General features: G+C 56.7%; 2 protein-coding genes across 5 annotated transcripts; both read left to right on the forward strand.

Moving 5' to 3' along the window:
- The first annotated feature begins 929 nt into the window (after positions 1–929).
- On the forward strand, positions 930–10,502 carry USF2 (upstream transcription factor 2, c-fos interacting). Of its 4 annotated transcripts, none has more exons than XM_068992010.1 (10): positions 930–991; positions 1,262–1,308; positions 1,419–1,537; positions 1,676–1,876; positions 2,297–2,447; positions 2,581–2,668; positions 2,973–3,031; positions 9,440–9,534; positions 9,677–9,805; positions 9,902–10,502. In XM_068992010.1, exons 1-10 carry the CDS (start codon positions 930–932, stop codon positions 9,989–9,991), a joined length of 1,041 nt encoding a protein of 346 aa, XP_068848111.1. In that variant the 3' UTR covers positions 9,992–10,502. The 4 variants fall into 4 exon arrangements, with proteins under 4 accessions (XP_068848111.1, XP_068848112.1, XP_068848113.1 ...); XM_068992011.1 differs by having other exon boundaries at positions 1,676–1,795; XM_068992012.1 differs by lacking the exon at positions 1,676–1,876.
- A 2,598-nt stretch (positions 10,503–13,100) lies between these two features.
- HAMP (hepcidin antimicrobial peptide) lies at positions 13,101–14,607 on the forward strand. Its single transcript, XM_068993290.1, has 3 exons — positions 13,101–13,341; positions 14,288–14,347; positions 14,438–14,607. The coding sequence occupies exons 1-3, from the start codon at positions 13,255–13,257 to the stop codon at positions 14,537–14,539; spliced, it is 249 nt and encodes an 82-aa protein (XP_068849391.1). The 5' UTR covers positions 13,101–13,254; the 3' UTR covers positions 14,540–14,607.
- The last annotated feature ends 1,429 nt before the right edge of the window (positions 14,608–16,036 follow it).

The raw sequence follows: 16,036 nt of genomic DNA on the forward strand, positions 1-16,036 counted from the left end.
GCCCGGGGCATCCGTTTTCGCGCACTTCAGTCCGGTCGACGGGGGCGCGCGTGCGCGCTCCCTTCCATCCACCCAACGCCCCCTCCCCCGCCCCTCCCCCCCGACCTACTTTACTGTCTCCAAACCCAGCCGCCTGCCTCGTCCTCGGCGACCAGAGGCCTTCTTCCAGGTCCCCCGGTGTTCCATCCGGGCCCACGTTCCACTCGGGCGGCCCGCCGGCGGGTGTCGGGCGACGGCCGCGGAGACGGCGGCGGCAACCTCTCTCCCAGCCGAGACCTGAGCCCGCGCGCCCGCCCTCCGTCGGAGGCAGACAGCGCGCGCGCTCCCCAGGGGCTGCCCTCCCCCCTCGCGCGCGTCGGCCCGGGGCTCGCGCCGCCGCCGCCGCCGCCGCCGCGCGCGCGCAGCTCAAGTAAAGGAGGAAAAAAAAAAGGGGGAAAAAATAGAAAGCGGCCGCGGCTGCAGCAGCGATCCGCCGCCGTATTGGGCCAGGCCGGGCGGCGGACGCGCAAGCCGGCGATCCAGGGGAGAGGCGGCGGCCATCCAGGGCGGGCCGGGTTTAAAAAAAAAGTCGCGGCGGCGGCTACTCAGGGAAGGAGGCCCGAGGGCCGCGTGCAGCGGGCGGGGGGCGGCTGCGCTGCGTCCGGGAGCCTAGAGCCGCCGGGAGCCGGCCGGCGGGCGAGCGGGTGGACGCGGCTGCTGGAGCAGCGGCGGCGGCGGCGGCGGCGGCGGCGGCATCTCCTCCTCACATGACCCCACTGTTTGTCCCCGTGATCAGCGCGAGCGGCTCCCGTGTCTCCTCCGTCCCCTCCTGCCGCGCGGCGTGAGCGCCGGGCTCGGGGCCCCCCCGGCCGCCCGCCCCCTCCCCTCCCTCCCCTCCCCTCCCCTCCCCTCCCCCCCGGGCCCGGCGCCCCCCCCGCCCCCACCCCCCCATGGACATGCTGGACCCGGGTCTGGATCCCGCTGCCTCGGCCACCGCTGCTGCCGCCGCCAGGTAAGGGAGCCCGGCCGGCCCGTGCCCCCGCGCGCCCTGGTCCCGGCCCTTCGGCCTGGCGACCGGGCCGCCATGATCCCGAGCGGCCGCCCGGCCCAGCTCAAAATGGAGGCCGCGAGGGAGGGGGAACCGGCACGTATACCCCCGGTCCCCGGTCCCCGAGAGGCTGCCGTCGCAGACTGGGCCGGGCGGGATGGGGGCCCTGCACCTGGGCGAAGGAGCGGGGGTGCGGGCAGCTCTGATCCCCTCTTCTTCCTGTGCTTCCCGCAGTCACGACAAGGGACCCGAGGCAGAGGAGAGTGTTGAACTGCAGGAAGGTGAGTGCTCGCGGGGCCCACCGGGGCCGCGACCTGCGCCCGGGAGGGCACTGGGGGCGCCCTGGCCCGCGCCACCTCTGACCATCCCCGCGACCCTCCTCCGACCACAGGCGGGGACGGGCCTGGGGCGGAGGAGCAGACGGCGGTGGCCATTGCCAGCGTCCAGCAGGCGGCGTTCGGCGACCACAACATCCAGTACCAGTTCCGCACAGAGAATAATGGAGGACAGGTGAGGCTGCGGGCCCGGAGCCCGGCGGGCAAGTGGAGGGTTGAGTCCCGGGCGGGCGGGCTGGCGGGCTGGGAGGGGCTCGGACCTGGCCCCTGCCCGGGCCCCAGCGCGGTCTCGCTGCTCTGCCGCCCCCTGCAGGTGACGTACCGCGTAGTCCAGGTGACTGACGGTCAGCTGGACGGCCAGGGCGACACAGCAGGCGCCGTCAGCGTCGTGTCTGCGGCTGCCTTCACAGGGGGGCAGCAGGCTGTGACCCAGGTGGGTGTGGATGGGGCCACCCAGCGCCCCGGCCCCGCTGCTGCCTCTGTGCCCTCAGGTCCCGCAGCGCCCTTCCCACTGGTAGGTGCCCAGCATCCTCTGGGGGAATGGAGAAGGGGTACTGGACACTGACTTTGTTCTTGGGGAGCGCCAAGGGGGTGGGGCACGTGGAACTAAGATGCTGCCTTCAGGCCTTCAGGTCAGATCTCTTGTTTTGCACGGTGAAACCTGGGGCAAGACCTTCGGAACATCTTTTTTTGTTTGTTTTGTGAAATGGGAATCATGGTCACAGGGCACTCTCTTAGAGTTAAAAGTGGGTCAGCTCCCCCAAGTGATTGCTTAGTATCTGTCAAGTTCCAGGGCTGTGAGACACAAGGCAGAGTGGGACACAGGGGTTCCCCACTCTCGGTAGAGAATGCAGTAAACATCAAATATGGTGGCTAGGGGAGGGATTGGGAAGCAAAGATGGCTAAGGGTGGCCTCTGTCCTCCTGCTCCCTAGGCTGTTATCCAAAATCCCTTCAGCAATGGTGGCAGCCCGGCTGCTGAGGCTGTCAGTGGGGAGGCCCGGTTTGCCTATTTCCCAGCGTCCAGTGTGGGAGATACCACGGCTGTGTCCGTACAGACCACAGACCAGAGCTTGCAGGCTGGAGGTAAAGAAAGGAAGGGGCCAGGGCGGAAGGCAGGGGAGGCAACAGGCCTAGCAGGGAGGGAAGCTCCCCCCGAACCCCTAGCCAGTTCTGACTCTACCCCCAGTTTTAGCACTAACCCCCGCTTTTCCTGCAGGCCAGTTCTATGTCATGATGACGCCCCAGGACGTGCTTCAGACAGGAACGCAGAGGACAATTGCACCTCGGACACACCCCTACTCCCCGTACGTGCAGGAGACCTGGTCCCAGGAGTAGGGAACGCTGGGAGGGCCTATTGTGGGCACCCAAGGAAGAGGAGGTTTTCCTGGGATGGGAACCAGGCAGTTGAATACACAGCAGGCAGTTGGTGTATTTTTTGGTCAGCTTCAGCTTCTCTAGTTTAAGTAAAGAAAATACCATTTTCTCCCTTTCTCTGTCTCTACACATCGATTTGTCTTGCAGAGATCATTTTTCAGTCTGACTCTTTAATAAATGTTTGGACACACGGGCTGGAGGTAACATGTACCCATTTTTTCCATTCTCTTCTAGGAAAATTGACGGAACGAGAACACCACGGGATGAGAGAAGGAGAGCTCAGCATAATGAAGGTAAGGTCAGGCAGGAGCTGCTGGGCCTCATGGGCTCAACCCCAGCTGGGTGTTTGGAGTCACAGATCAGTGGCCGGCTTATTGATCCAAGTGCTCAAGAGGTGTTGGTTGAATGCTGGGAAGGCAGAAGCAGAGAGGCTCCTTGTCAGGAGCAGATATAGGCAGGAGGCATGAGCTGTAGTGTGTTTGTCATCCTGGCTGGGGACTCTCAAGTAATGACCAGCAGTTTAAGTGGTGAGTTTCACATTCATGTGTGGATTTTCTGCTCTTCTGGGAAAGTTGGGCTGCTCTGGCACAGCCGGACCTGCCTTCCCATGTGGCAGCTGGTTTGCCCAAGCCCCACTGCCAGCCTGGTTTCCAGAAGTAGCTCTGATCTGAGAGAGAGTGCATCTGAAATGAAGTTGCAGAAAGTCTGTGTCTGTGGCTTAGGCCAGAGCATGAACATGTCCAGGGAACACTTCCACTCAAGTAGCCGTCATTTGGCAGATACTTCCTGAAGGAGGATTCTAGGCTGGCCAGTATATGCCCTGTGCTAGGTATGGGACCTAGCGTGGAGTGTTTAGGAAACTCGGGGTGGCACAAGATAGTGTGTGACTGAACACCAGCTGGAGGAGCAGGTGATATTTCCCCAGGGAGGTGGACTTTGGGAATGCCTGTCCAGCAGAGAGAAGCACAGGAAGTCAGGGTGGAGAAGGGTTGCTCTGGGGATGCTGGTTTGGTTATAGCAGAGGTTCCTTATGGAGTGCTTGGGAGGGCCAAGGAGGGCCTTGAATGTCAGGGTGAGGCCTTGAGAGTCCTCACTGTGTTTGATGAGGGGTGGCTGACGCAGCTATGCTCTGAGCGGCTCGGTGAGTTCAGACCTTTACTCAGCATGTATGTGCTAGGTCCCAGCCCCTGTTCTAGGCCTCAGATACGCCCAGATAATGAAACAGGCACCTTGGCTCTCAGAAGCTGTTCATTCTGGTGGGAGAGACAGAAACTACACAGAAGTGCAATAAGACGTCAGGGAACGTAAGTCATGTGTCACGTGAAGGAAGATAAGGCTGGTAAGGACTTGGAGGGTTATGGCGGCAGGGAGCTCTGTGGGCCCCTCTAGAAGTGACACTTGAGCAGGCGCCTGAATGGGCTGGCCACAATCCTGAGGAAGAGTCCCAGACAGCGAGGGATAAGCAAGTACAAACACCCAGCCCAAGCTGGAACAGACTCGGTGTGATTGAAGAAGAGCAGAATTCAGAAAAGAAAAGAGGAAGTTGGCAGAATCATGGGAGGACTGGCCAGGGCCAGATCACATGGGTCTTGTCGCAGGCCCTCCCAGGGCCCCTACTCCTGGATCTTTGTGCTGGTTTGAGGGGAAGTCCGCAGAGGGCTTGTATATGGAGACTGGATACTAAGGGTGATGGGATGCCAGAAGCTAGGAGAACAGGAGGTGACTGCAGCTGTGGGCCTCAGACAGGACAGGGCGTGAAAGAGGGTCAGGGGAGGGGACAAGCTGTAGGAGAGAAGAGGGCAAGGCTGAAGAATCAGGGTTTTATGATGGGGTCAGTTTCATTTAAAGGGAAGCAGTGAGCGTGAGCTTGGTTTTGGGGTGTGGTGGGTTTGAGGGGTCTCCTATTGGCTCCCGGGCAGTCCCAGCTCTACTACATACCCGTCGTGTGACCTTGGACTGGTTCTTCATCTCTGTGCCTGTTTAGTCCTGTATACGAATGTGTTAACATGACTACTCCAGAAGCTTATAGTGAGGGTGTGGCGCATTGAGACGTGAGCCCTCAGCTACCCGCAGGCTAGCATGCTACCTGGTAAGACCACAGCAAACAACTCTTGGAAGATGAGCCAGTCACTCTCCACCCTACTGTCACTCTGCCTCTCACTGGCTTAATCCAGCTCCCAAGTCTTGACTCTTCCTCATCCTATAAAAGTCAGTCCTGCTCATGACCTTGCCCTTTCTGACCAGGTGCAGCCAGCCCACTCTCTCCTAACCTGCAGAACGTTTGACCCACCCTCTGCCCGGCAGCCTCACTGTACCCTTGGCAATCTGGCTCATTTCTCTACCAAAATGGCTCCATTTAAGGTCACCCATGACGACCTCATTGCCAAATCCACTAGCTTCCTTTCCTGCCTGCACTCCAAGCATCTGGCCCTGCCCGTTCCCCTCCTCTCGGGAACATTCCTTTCTACTCTCCTTGCTCTGGTTCTCCTTCCAAGCCTGTTCCTGAGGGCAGGGCTTCCTGGTCACCTGGAAAGCTTGTTAATGGTCACCATCTCTAGGTTGTCCTCACAAGATGCTGAATGGGTAGGTGCGAGGGGGTCTGGGAGTCTGCGCTAAAACAAGTTCCCCAGGTGACTCTTGATGATGGGTAAAGTTGGGAAGCTGCTTTGGCTGTTAGTACCTCTTGGGGTCCAGTGGTCAGGAGAGTGAAACATCAGGCCCGGGGATGGTCAGTCTCCCCTAGTCCCTATCCCCAGATGTTGGGGTGTGTCATTTCTCCCAGGAGAGGGTCTGCGGGCTTTCTCCAGAAAAGTATGTGACTCCAAAAAGATGAGACTGTTCCCTGATGTCCTCCCAGGGCTCCCCTACCCCGTGCACTGCCGACAGCTGTCTTTCTGTTCCATCTCTCTCGTGCTCCTATGGACCCATATTTTGGGGTGTTTGTTCCAAATTTCTACTGCTGGATGTCCTTGAAGCATCTCACACTCAACTTGTCCAAACCGGAACCTGCCGTTGTCCCTCTTTTCCAAAGCCTCCTTCTTCCAGAGCAGCAAGAGGGATCCCTGTCATGACTACCCCAGCCAGACCCGAGAGCCAGGCCACTTCAACTCTGCCCTCTTCTTCCCTCACAGCTGCAGGACCCGAGACGCTGTGCCAGAGTGGACCTCCAAGCGCCCTTTTCTGCCTTTCCCTCTTTCCCATGTTTCTTGATACCACAGGGGCCCATCTCTGGGCCGCAGGCAGATGTCTTCAGGGCCCCCAAGGAAGTCAGTATACTCGGTGTAGCAGAAAGGGGAGTGGTGGTCCCCAGCCGTGACTGGGGGCCAGTGTGTCTGTCCTGCCTGAAAGGTGGTCTCACAGTGCCTGCCGTTGCTGCCGTGTCAGGATTTGGGCTCACTGCTACCAGAACCTCAGAAGAAGCCAGAAATCCAGGTCTTTACGTGAAAACTAATTTCTTAGCTGCTTTTTCTATTTCATTGGTTCCTACTCATACTGTGACCAATTTATTTGTTCTGCTTAATTGGGGTTTAGTTTGCTGGGTGTCTCACCCGAGCTTTTTAAGATGATTTTTAAACCTTTTTTTTTTCTCAGCATAAGCCTTCATGGTTGCAGATTTCAGTCTTACACTGCTTTAGCTTCATGCCGTTTGGATACGTTGTGTTTTCTTGTTATTCAATTTGGAATGTTTCTTTTTTTCCTGATTATTTTTTTTCACTGACCCATGGGATTATTTAGAAATGTGTTGTTTAACTTAGGAATGTTTATGGGTTTTCTGGATATCTTTTTTTTTTTTTTAAACATTTATCTATTTGGCTGCGTTGGGCCTTTGTTGCGTCATGTGGGATCTTTTGTTGTGGTGCCCAGACGCTGTAGTTGTGGTGTGAGAGCTTAGCTGCTCCACAGTACGTGGGGTCTTAGCTCCCCAAGCAGGGGTTGAACCCACCTCGCTGCGTTTGCCAGGCGGATTCTTAACCACTGGGCCACCAGGGAAGTCCCCTGGTATCTTCTTGTTACTGATTTGTAAATGAGTTTTGTTGTGATCAGAGAACATACTCTGTGTATAACTTAAGTCCTTTGGAATTTACTGAGACTTTATTTTACGGCCCTAAATACAGTCTATCTTGGTGAAAGTTTCTGTGTGTGCTTGAAAAGGCAGATCTGCGGGTGTGTGTGGAGTGTTCCATCAGTGGTAACTAGGTCACGTTGGCTGACAGTGTTCAGATTTTCTGTCTTCGTGTTTTTGTCTGCTCGTTCTGTCAGTTACTGAGGAGTGTTGATGTCTCTAGTTACATTCGTGGATTTGCCCATCTCTCCCATTAGTCCTGGCAGGTTTTGCTCTAAGCTGTGTTTTGAATGTTATACGGCTGTGGCTTACGCCTTCTGAAGAACAGGCACGGCCTTGGTTCTGACTGGTCTTCCTCCGTTTCGGTTGTGCTGAAGTAGTCTCCCCACACCACTGGCCTGACCACAGGCCAAGCGGGGCCCCAGACTCGAGGGCTAGACCCCTCGGGGAAGAGCACACGAGGTCCAGACCCCTGACAGGGCATTCAGGGCCTTCTCACCCTATTTCTGCCACCTTTTCCTGTCCCCCTGCCCCAACTCCTGCGACCGCCGAGTGTTTCCATGTCGCCTTCTCTGGGTTTCATGATGCCTGTCTGCCTACGGTCCTTCCTCCCAGAAGCCAGCCCCCATCTTTCCGTTCTGAACCTCTCTCTGAAGAGACAGTCCCCCCACTCCTCTCGGAAAGCAGTCCTGCGTCCTGGCATTCCCCAGGCACTGGGTGCTGTCTTCAGTTGTAACTCCCAGTCTGTCGTGTCAGTGTCTCCCATTCACGTGAATTTCACGTTGGTGTTGTGAGTGCCAGTCCAACAGCGATTGAGTCCGCCATGGACTCTGGCCTCGCAGAGTGCCCTGCACACAGTAGGGCAAGCAGTAAGTTTTGAAGAAGTGAATATGAGCTAGAGGTGTCCCCTACCCCCAGCCCAGCCCCCAGTGAGGAAGCAAGGAGTGGACATGGGATGCGGCAGCAGCATGGGGCCTAGGCTCAAGGATGCCAGACGGCAGGAGAGTAGCGAAGGGCGGCTGTCTGCTCGCGAGCTCCTCAGCTGGCACCTCAGAATGGATGTGGAGGCCGGGGCGGACTCAGCTCAGCTGCTGTTTGGGGCCACAGATCCCCAAAGACCGTAAGACATGGCCGCCCTGGCTGGGAAGGTTCACTCACCAGGGTAGTGATGGGGCACATGGCTGTGTACTACCCCAGGGCCAGGGTCAGGTGAAGCTTGATACTGGGCAGTATTCTTATTCCTGTGGTAAAGGGAGGTTGTGGGAGCCAAGAGAGGAGAATGAGGGAGGAAGCAAGTCCACGTGGGAGGGTGTTGTCACCCAGGCCAGAGTGGAGGCACTTGAAAGGACCGGTCAGCAGCGAGTGGACAAAAGCAAGCGCCAGGGGAAGACAGTTGGGTTTTCCTCTAGTGGCCAGGCACGTTCTTAGAGGGAACAGCTGGGCTGAGGGGCAGTGCAGGCCTCAGGAGGAGAGGGGGTCAGGGACAGCCTTCTGGCCCACCCCACTTTTCTCACTCGCATCTCGACCCTCTTCCCCAGTCACCCAAACCTGAGAAAATACCCTCCTTTACCCTCCTTTCCAAATCCCATCCACAGTCTCCCCTCCCTACCTGCATCTGTCCGTGGACGGCCTTGGCAGTAGGTGAGAGTGTGGGGCCAACTGGGCTTTCTTGTGTGTCCCTAGCAGTGCCTTGTACTGTGCTTAGAAGGTGAGGAAAGGCTGGGACAGCTTTCTCAGTGAGCCCCAAACCAGGGGTCTCAGGCTGCAGTGCAGGCAGCCCCCAGGCCACTGTCATAAGTCATGACGGGCCACAGCAGGGATGCATAGAAGCCCTGTCTGCAGGGGGCAGCTGCCACTCGACTCAGCAGACAGAGTGAGACAGTAGTGTGTTATAAATCACTCATCTGGACTTTCCAAGTAAAATCTGCCAGTAGCTTGTCAAACCTGGCCTTCAAGATAGGGTCGCGGTGTTTCTGGGTGACCCAGTGAGTATCCTGATGACGGGCCAGGCCCCTGAGAACTGCAGTGCCAGCCAGGAAAGCTGAGGATTGTAAGTGGAGTGAGATGTGGTCAGACTGGGATTTTAATGATGAAGAGGAAAACAGGACTGTGGGGTCCAGAACTTGGGATACATGAGTACCGCCATGGAGAATCAAGTTCAGGGGCTGTGGGGACTGGAAAGGGTCACCCGGGTCCTGTGTAAAGGGACTCTGGCCCCTTCTTGCCTCCCAGGGACACGTGCCCACTATACCACAACTCCCTTTTTTCAAAAGAGGCCAGTTGTTACGTGAACTTTTCTAATTTTTAAATGTTGACTCAAATTTTTCAAAATCTACTGGGCCAACCAACAGAACAAACCCCGCAGCCCCTCAGCTGTCGATGCTTCCCTGAGGGTACATGTGGCACTTGAGGGTGGCACTTGCATTTCTTGGCTCCTACTGAGGAGCCATGTGGAGTGGGCTGGAGCCGGCTGCCTGGGTTCAGGTCGGGCCCCTGCACTGCTGGGCATGTGACCTCGGGCGGGCCTGGCTGTGCCTCGGCAGCCTCGGCTCTTGTGGCATCTGCCTCGGGAGGTGACTCGCCCGGGCACAGAGGGAGCGCTGTGGACATAGCCTTGTTCCTACTGTTCTCGCCACAGTGGAGCGGAGGCGGAGGGACAAGATCAACAACTGGATCGTCCAGCTTTCAAAAATCATTCCAGATTGTAATGCAGATAATAGCAAGACGGGAGCGGTGAGTGTCCCCCTGGTCCCCCAACCCCCTTGCAGAGAATCCGTCTTGAGTGCTGGGCATGGGAGTCATCTCGGGCTGAGACGACTGGTGGGCATCGGCTGCCAGGCAGTGCTCACTGATGCTCATGCCCGCCACCCCCCAGAGTAAAGGAGGGATCCTGTCGAAGGCCTGCGACTACATCCGGGAGCTGCGCCAGACCAACCAGCGCATGCAGGAGACCTTCAAGGAGGCCGAGCGGCTGCAGATGGACAATGAGCTCCTGCGGCAACAGGTGAGCCACAGGGCTGCGAGGGCCGGGACAGGGGGTGCCCAGGAACCCCAGGACACAGGGAACCAGCTCTGGCTGCTTGTCCCCCGTGTCTGGCAGATCGAGGAGCTGAAGAACGAGAACGCCGTGCTCCGTGCCCAGCTGCAGCAGCACAACCTGGAGATGGTGGGCGAGAGCGCCCGGCAGTGACACCACCTACCGTGCGGCGGGGGCCGCCTCCGGGCCCCCACCGTCCCCTTCCCCAGCCCTTAGCACAGAGAGGGACAGACGCCCCTCCCCCAGCTGCGTTTTTTATAGTAGATTTTTAACAAAAAAAAATGGGGAGAAATAATGCATTTCTGTGGATAAGCGCCCACCGCCCTCCTCAATTTGGAAACCACATCCCCTCCCCCATTTGTCCGTCTCCCTTCTCCCGGCCCCCACTCAACCCAGCACTTCTAGTGGTCTCACCTGGAGGCCAGAGGGAGGAGGACAGAGCCCCTGCCACACCCCGCTGCCTCCTCGGACTCTCGAGGTACTGAGACCAGGGTGCTTATGGGGAGGAGGGGGTCTTGCGGGGGGCCTGGACCCAAGCAGGGAGGCCACGTCCTACCCCACCTCTTGTTTCTGGAACCCTGCTCCCCTCTGGGTGTGTGAGTGTGTTCTAATTTTCTTTATGGAAAAAATGGACAAAAAAAATAGAGAGAGAGAGGTATTTAACTGCAATAAACTGGCCCCATGTGGCCCCGCCTTGTCTGTCTGCGTATTTGTCCATCTCAGATGTGGGGAGGGGTCCGGGGTCTATGCAGGGCTCCCGGGGACAGGGCCTCGCTCTTCTGTTCGTGGCTGTGTACCAGTCCCGGCCATCCCGCGCCGCCCGGGACCCAGTCTGTTGGTTGTACAGATGGAGGAATTAAGGAATGAATGGTGTCTTTGAGGCACCAGGTGGTGCATATGTGGTGTGGGGGGCAGGGGGAGCCAGGGTCAAGGATATGCCACGTGTTTTTGGAGGAGAGGCTGGGGTCTTTCATGTCACCAGTTCCTAAAATCAGCACTATCTCCTAACCCTGCCTTTCTGGGCTAACGCCCTCCCCTCTGCACCAGCCAATGATGGGGCCTGGCCTTGAGCCCCCCACCCTCAGGGAGGGCAGATGGCCAGGAAGCCAGGCTTGGCCCGTCAGCCTGTCGCCTTGCACCGCGACTCTGGCGCCTGTGCTGTGACCCCTGCCCCTGGTTGATGATGAAACCTGGCCTGAGCTGAGATGATGCCGTGATGCCTGGGGGGTGCTGCTGTGTCTCCCTGTGGGTGAGCATGCAGCCCCCATGCAACTCCAGCCACTCCCAGAATCTAGGTCTGGTCACCTTGCTGAGCTCGCCACCCCGCACCCATCCCAGATACCCCTGGCTGGTTTCTTCCTTCCCTCTGAGAGCCCTGTCTCCTGTCCTGGCCATTCCTCTGTTGGAGCGTGAGGCTGTGTGCAGCTGGGGGAGCCTAACAGATGGCAGGAAACTTACTTCCCAGGGTCCCCTGTTTTCATGCTTTTCGAGTGGGCCTTGGCAGCTGTTCAGGGCCAGGAAGAAGAGTTCATTCCTTGGCAGCACCATCCCCAGGCTCATAGCATTGTCACTGGATGGCCCGGGAGTGAGAGAGAGAAGATGGCCAAGGGCCTATCTCTGGAGTCACGATCTGCTGTTCCGCTGGGCCGTGTGCACCCTAAGATGGTTCAGGTTATACGTAGCAATGAGATTGCCAAAGCCAGGCATCCTTGGTTCAGCTCCTCTTCCATCGTATGCAGGAAGCCAGCCCTCCAAAAGAAAGCCTGATTTGTGGTGTTTGCCAGTGTCTGTGGTGTAAGTACACCCACCAGTGGGGGTTTCAAGGTGCCAGCATGATGTTCCCAACTGGAGTTGGGCTGCACACGGTGCGCTCATTGAGCCAGTACAAACATGGCCCAGCAGACCCACTGTGCCCTCCTGTGTTTTCTGGAGGCAGGAAAGCCTGGTGATGAGGACGCAGGACCCAGGGTGGAGGCCCAACTCTGCCTCTGGCTGACCAAGTTTTGGCAGTGTCTTAAATCTTTGCCTTCAGCTCCTCCCCCTAAAAAGTAAAGAAGATGAGTCTCTGGACTTCCCTGATGGGAGTCCAGTGGTTAAGAATCCACCTGCCAATGCAGGGGACATGGGTTTGATCCCCAGTCTGAGAATCCACATGCCACGGGGTAACTTAGCCCATGCTCCATGACTACTGAGCCTGTGCGCTGCAACTACCGAAGCACGCACACTCCAGAGCCCCTACTGTGCAACAAGAGAAGCCACCGCAACAAGCCCAGGCACCGCAAGGAAGAGTAGCCCCACTCCGCTGCAACTAGAGAAAGCTCATGTGCAGCAATGAAAGACCCCAGGGCAGCCATAAACAAATGATAAGTCTTTAATTAAAAAGTCTTAGGTGGGCATGGTAGGCTCCTTTCCCAGGAGCAGGGTTTGGGAAGCCGGGGGGTTGGTGGCTGAGAAGGCAGCTAGGGCTTGAAAGCAGAGCAGAGCCGGGGATGGGGCGGGCAGGAGCTGCTCGGAGGCAAGGTCGCCCGGGCTGAGTTAACACAGAAATGAGTCAGTGTATCTGTTGGCTTGTGAGGTGCAGTCATCGGATGCTCGCTGTTACCGTCACCACTGTCCTCTTTGGCCAAAACTTCACAGGAACGTTTTCCAGATCCACAGGGCCACGTCTTAAGGTTCTGACCCTTGAGAAACCCCATGTGTGCTGGGGGCTCCTGTGGACACAAGCTCCTGCACATGGGCGCCCCAGGGTTCCCTCCCAGAAGCCAACCTCTATCCAGTGCCACTGTGGGTTACTGAGTGCCTGCTCTGCATTAAGCCCTAGCCTAGAGAGTGGTGACCAAGTCGTGAACAAGGTAGATGAGAGAATACTCTCGTGGAGCTGGTATCCTGGCCAGGGAATGAGTGAGCTTAAAAACAAGGAAACACTTGTGTTTAGGAAATGCTGCTCACGAATAATAGAAAAGATGGTGGGAGAGTGACAGTCATACTGCTCACGAATGACGAGGTCAGGAATGGTGGGGGCGGAAGAAACCTTACTCCTGCCCTTTGATCCGTTCTACCGCAGGGGCAAAAGGGACTTTTTTTTTCCTGAAGTCAACAAGGTGATGTCATGTTGGGGAAAGTGTCTCCCAGGTGGCTGACTAGAGGCGTGTTTCAGCGGTCGGGTCTGCCCCACCTCCTGGACACACCTCTGCCGGCCGAGGGTGACACAACCCTGTTCCCTGTCACCTCTGTTCCCGCTTATCTCTCCCGCCTTTTCGGCGCCACCATCTTCTTGGAAATGAGTCGGGCCAAAGGGGAGAGGGCTTCGCATCCCCGCCTCCCCCAGGAGGACCCATAAAAGCATCTGTAACTGGGCTCCCAGATTCCAGAGCAGGTCCTAGACCTAACGGCAGGACGGCCAGACAGACGGCACAATGGCACTGAGCACGCAGACCCGGGCCACCTGCCTTCTGCTCCTTGTCCTGCTCAGCCTGACCAGCGGCTCCGTTCTCCCTCCCCAGGTGAGAGCCCGCAGCGCCTGGGGCCCCGGAGGGCAGCCGGAATCACCACGGCCCCTGGGAGACGACTGCAGAGGACCGCGGGAGACCCCCAGCATGGGGGTGGAGCTCAGGGCAAGGGAAGTGGGGACAGGCAGCTGTTCAGAGCGCCGAGATGGGGTACCAGACGGCAGGGTCTGGGGAGCCCTGATCTAATTCCACAGTGATTTACTGAGTGCCTGCTCGGCAGTAAGTCCTGTTCTAGACAGCGGTGACCGAGCTGTAATAGTCTCATGGAGCTTGAATGTTCTCATGAATATTCTCATACATCCTGGGCAGGAAACCAGCCAATGAACTTAAAACAAGGAGATACTTGTGTTTAGGAAATGCTATTCCATGAATAACGTAAAAGATAGTGGGAGAGTGATGGTGGGGGTTGGCTATTTGTGAGAAAATGTGATTTGACCTGTGTTTGGGAGGATAAGAGAAGGGGGCAGCCAGCAGAGACAGAGGTGGGGGCAAGCACGGTGGACCCGAGGAGCAGAGGGCTGGGTGAGTGAAGGAGATGGTAACTGGGGATGAGACCAAGGGGTGGCTGTGCCAAGTCTTGTAGGCAAGTGCAGAGGAAGCCCTGCAGGCCTGGGGAATGGGGAAAGCTGAGATCTGACTGATAACACGTGGGGAACGGGTTGTAAGGGGCAAGATACAGGGTGGGGACGGGCCTCCTGGCCACGGAGGGTCCTATGGAACAGTGAGCAGCTGTACAGAGAGAAGGGGACAGATCTGGGATGTTTGCAGACAGGAGAACCACCCGTGGGAAGGAGAGGAAAGGTCCGAACGAGAGGCCACTCCTGGGACTCCAGCTGAGCCAGGAGATTCCAACCCCTGGGGAGGCACTGCTCCGGGGGAACTAGACTGAGAGCTCTGCCGGGGCCCTGCCATCCTCAGTACCCCCTTTTGCTTTTCACAGACACGACAGCTCACAGACCTCCAAACTCAGCACACAGCTGGAGCAGCATCTGGCTTGACGGTGAGAGCCCCTGGGACTCCCCTCTGAGCCTCGCCCACCTTCCCGTTCCTGCGCCCCCTACGCCCAGCTCACTGCCCTTCCTTCCCACAGCCTGTGCTCCAGAGGCGGAGACGAGACACCCACTTTCCCATCTGCATCTTCTGCTGCGGCTGCTGTCGTAAAGGCACGTGTGGGATGTGCTGCAGGACATAGATCACCCCCCCCAAAAAAAAACCCCTGTGCCCTCCTCCTTTATTTATTCCTGCTGCCCTCCAACAATAGTCTTGAAATAAAATGGCTGGTTCTAGCTCCTGTTTTCCAAACCAGAGTCTCTGCTTTCTTTGCTCCCTGCCCAGGTCTAGCCCAGAGGCTTGTCTTGGGCCCTGTCTCGGAGGGCCAGTCCTCCTCAGTGGGGTGTGCAGGGTCTGTGTGTACTGGGAGGTCACAAGGAAGCTTGGTGAAGGATATGTTTTCTCTTCTTCCCCCACTTCAAAAGACCTTGAATTTACTTTGCAACAGCAGGGAGTGAAAGTTCAAGTTTCCTTTTTGAAATCTTCTTAAAAAACAGGGGTAAATTCAGATCCCTAGCAAGGGTTCTCAGAGCAAGGTCTGGGGACTCCTCCAGGGCCCCACAAAGTAGAGACAACTAAAGATGCTACCTATCTTTCTCACACTCATTCTCTTGAGAACAGACTGTGGAGCTCTCCAGAGGCCCCATGACATGTGTTGATCTTATCCTTCTGACAGCTAGCTGATGGTGTGCTTTGCGTCTGGTGCTTTAAAAATGTCCCAGTTTCGGGACTTCCCTGGTGATGCAGTGGTTAAGAGTCTGCCTGACAATCTGGGAGTCTCGGGCTCGATCCCTGCTACAGGAACTGGGATCCCACACGCTGTGGGGCAGCTAAGCCCAGGCTCCACAACAAGAGAAGCCACAGCAATGAGAAGCCTGCACATCACAACTAGAGAGTAGCCCCCACTGGCTGCAAGTAGAGAAAGCTCACTCGCAGCAACGAAGAACAAGTGCAGCCAAAAAAATAATAAAAGATAAAAAATACCTAGTCTCGATTTCTAATAGATAAAGCAACTATAAAGATGACTCTTTAGAACAAAAGGTTTTTGAAGTTCTCAACAAGTTTTCAGAGTATAAAGGGGTCCTGAGACCAAAAAGTTTGAGAACCACTGGCCTTCAGGGAGCAGACAGGTGCAATAAATGAGTGAAGCCTGATGGATGTGTTTCACAGGAGCGTCTTCACTTGTATGCTCTCAGTTAGGACACGCTTGGCCTAGGACCCATAGGACAATACCATTCACCTCCACAGGGCTTGAATTCCCTCCCTTTCTTCTTGAAAACTGCATTCCTCTCAATTTATGTGATTTGCCTGCTTTTGACAGAAGAGGAGATGCAAGATGCATTTCATTATCATCTTAGCCCGTGAGAGCACATTGGCGCTCGCACGATGATAAAGGGCCTCAGCCGCTTGGCCTCAGTGTCGTGTGAAGATAGGGAGTGGGGAGGCTGGGGGCCCCCTTCAGTGAGGGCTACCAGGCAGGGCTGCCGAGCCCACTAGCAGGCCAAACATCACTAGAGCTACTTTCCAAAAGAAGGTGGCGATCCTTATTTTTATGTGAAATTTCCTGATTCCTAAAATCTTGGCAACTGATGAAAGGAATCCAATTTTTAAAAAATCAACACTCTGGGAGCCAAGCTAA

This window comes from Capricornis sumatraensis, chromosome 20 (genome assembly GCF_032405125.1).
Source record: "Capricornis sumatraensis isolate serow.1 chromosome 20, serow.2, whole genome shotgun sequence".
Classification (NCBI taxonomy): Eukaryota; Metazoa; Chordata; class Mammalia; order Artiodactyla; family Bovidae; genus Capricornis; species Capricornis sumatraensis.

What these genes read in the sequence shown, in the direction of transcription:
- USF2 (XM_068992010.1), top strand. Translation starts at nt 930, where the DNA reads ATGGACATGCTGGACCCGGGTCTGGATCCCGCTGCCTCGGCCACCGCT. An exon ending in ACCGCTGCTGCCGCCGCCAG is followed by an intron (nt 992 to 1,261) that starts GTAAGGGAGCCC and finishes TGCTTCCCGCAG; the next exon opens with TCACGACAAGGGACCCGAGG. An exon ending in CCGCAGCGCCCTTCCCACTG is followed by an intron (nt 1,877 to 2,296) that starts GTAGGTGCCCAG and finishes CCTGCTCCCTAG; the next exon opens with GCTGTTATCCAAAATCCCTT.
- HAMP (XM_068993290.1), top strand. Translation starts at nt 13,255, where the DNA reads ATGGCACTGAGCACGCAGACCCGGGCCACCTGCCTTCTGCTCCTTGTC. An exon ending in GCTCCGTTCTCCCTCCCCAG is followed by an intron (nt 13,342 to 14,287) that starts GTGAGAGCCCGC and finishes TGCTTTTCACAG; the next exon opens with ACACGACAGCTCACAGACCT. An exon ending in GAGCAGCATCTGGCTTGACG is followed by an intron (nt 14,348 to 14,437) that starts GTGAGAGCCCCT and finishes TCCTTCCCACAG; the next exon opens with CCTGTGCTCCAGAGGCGGAG.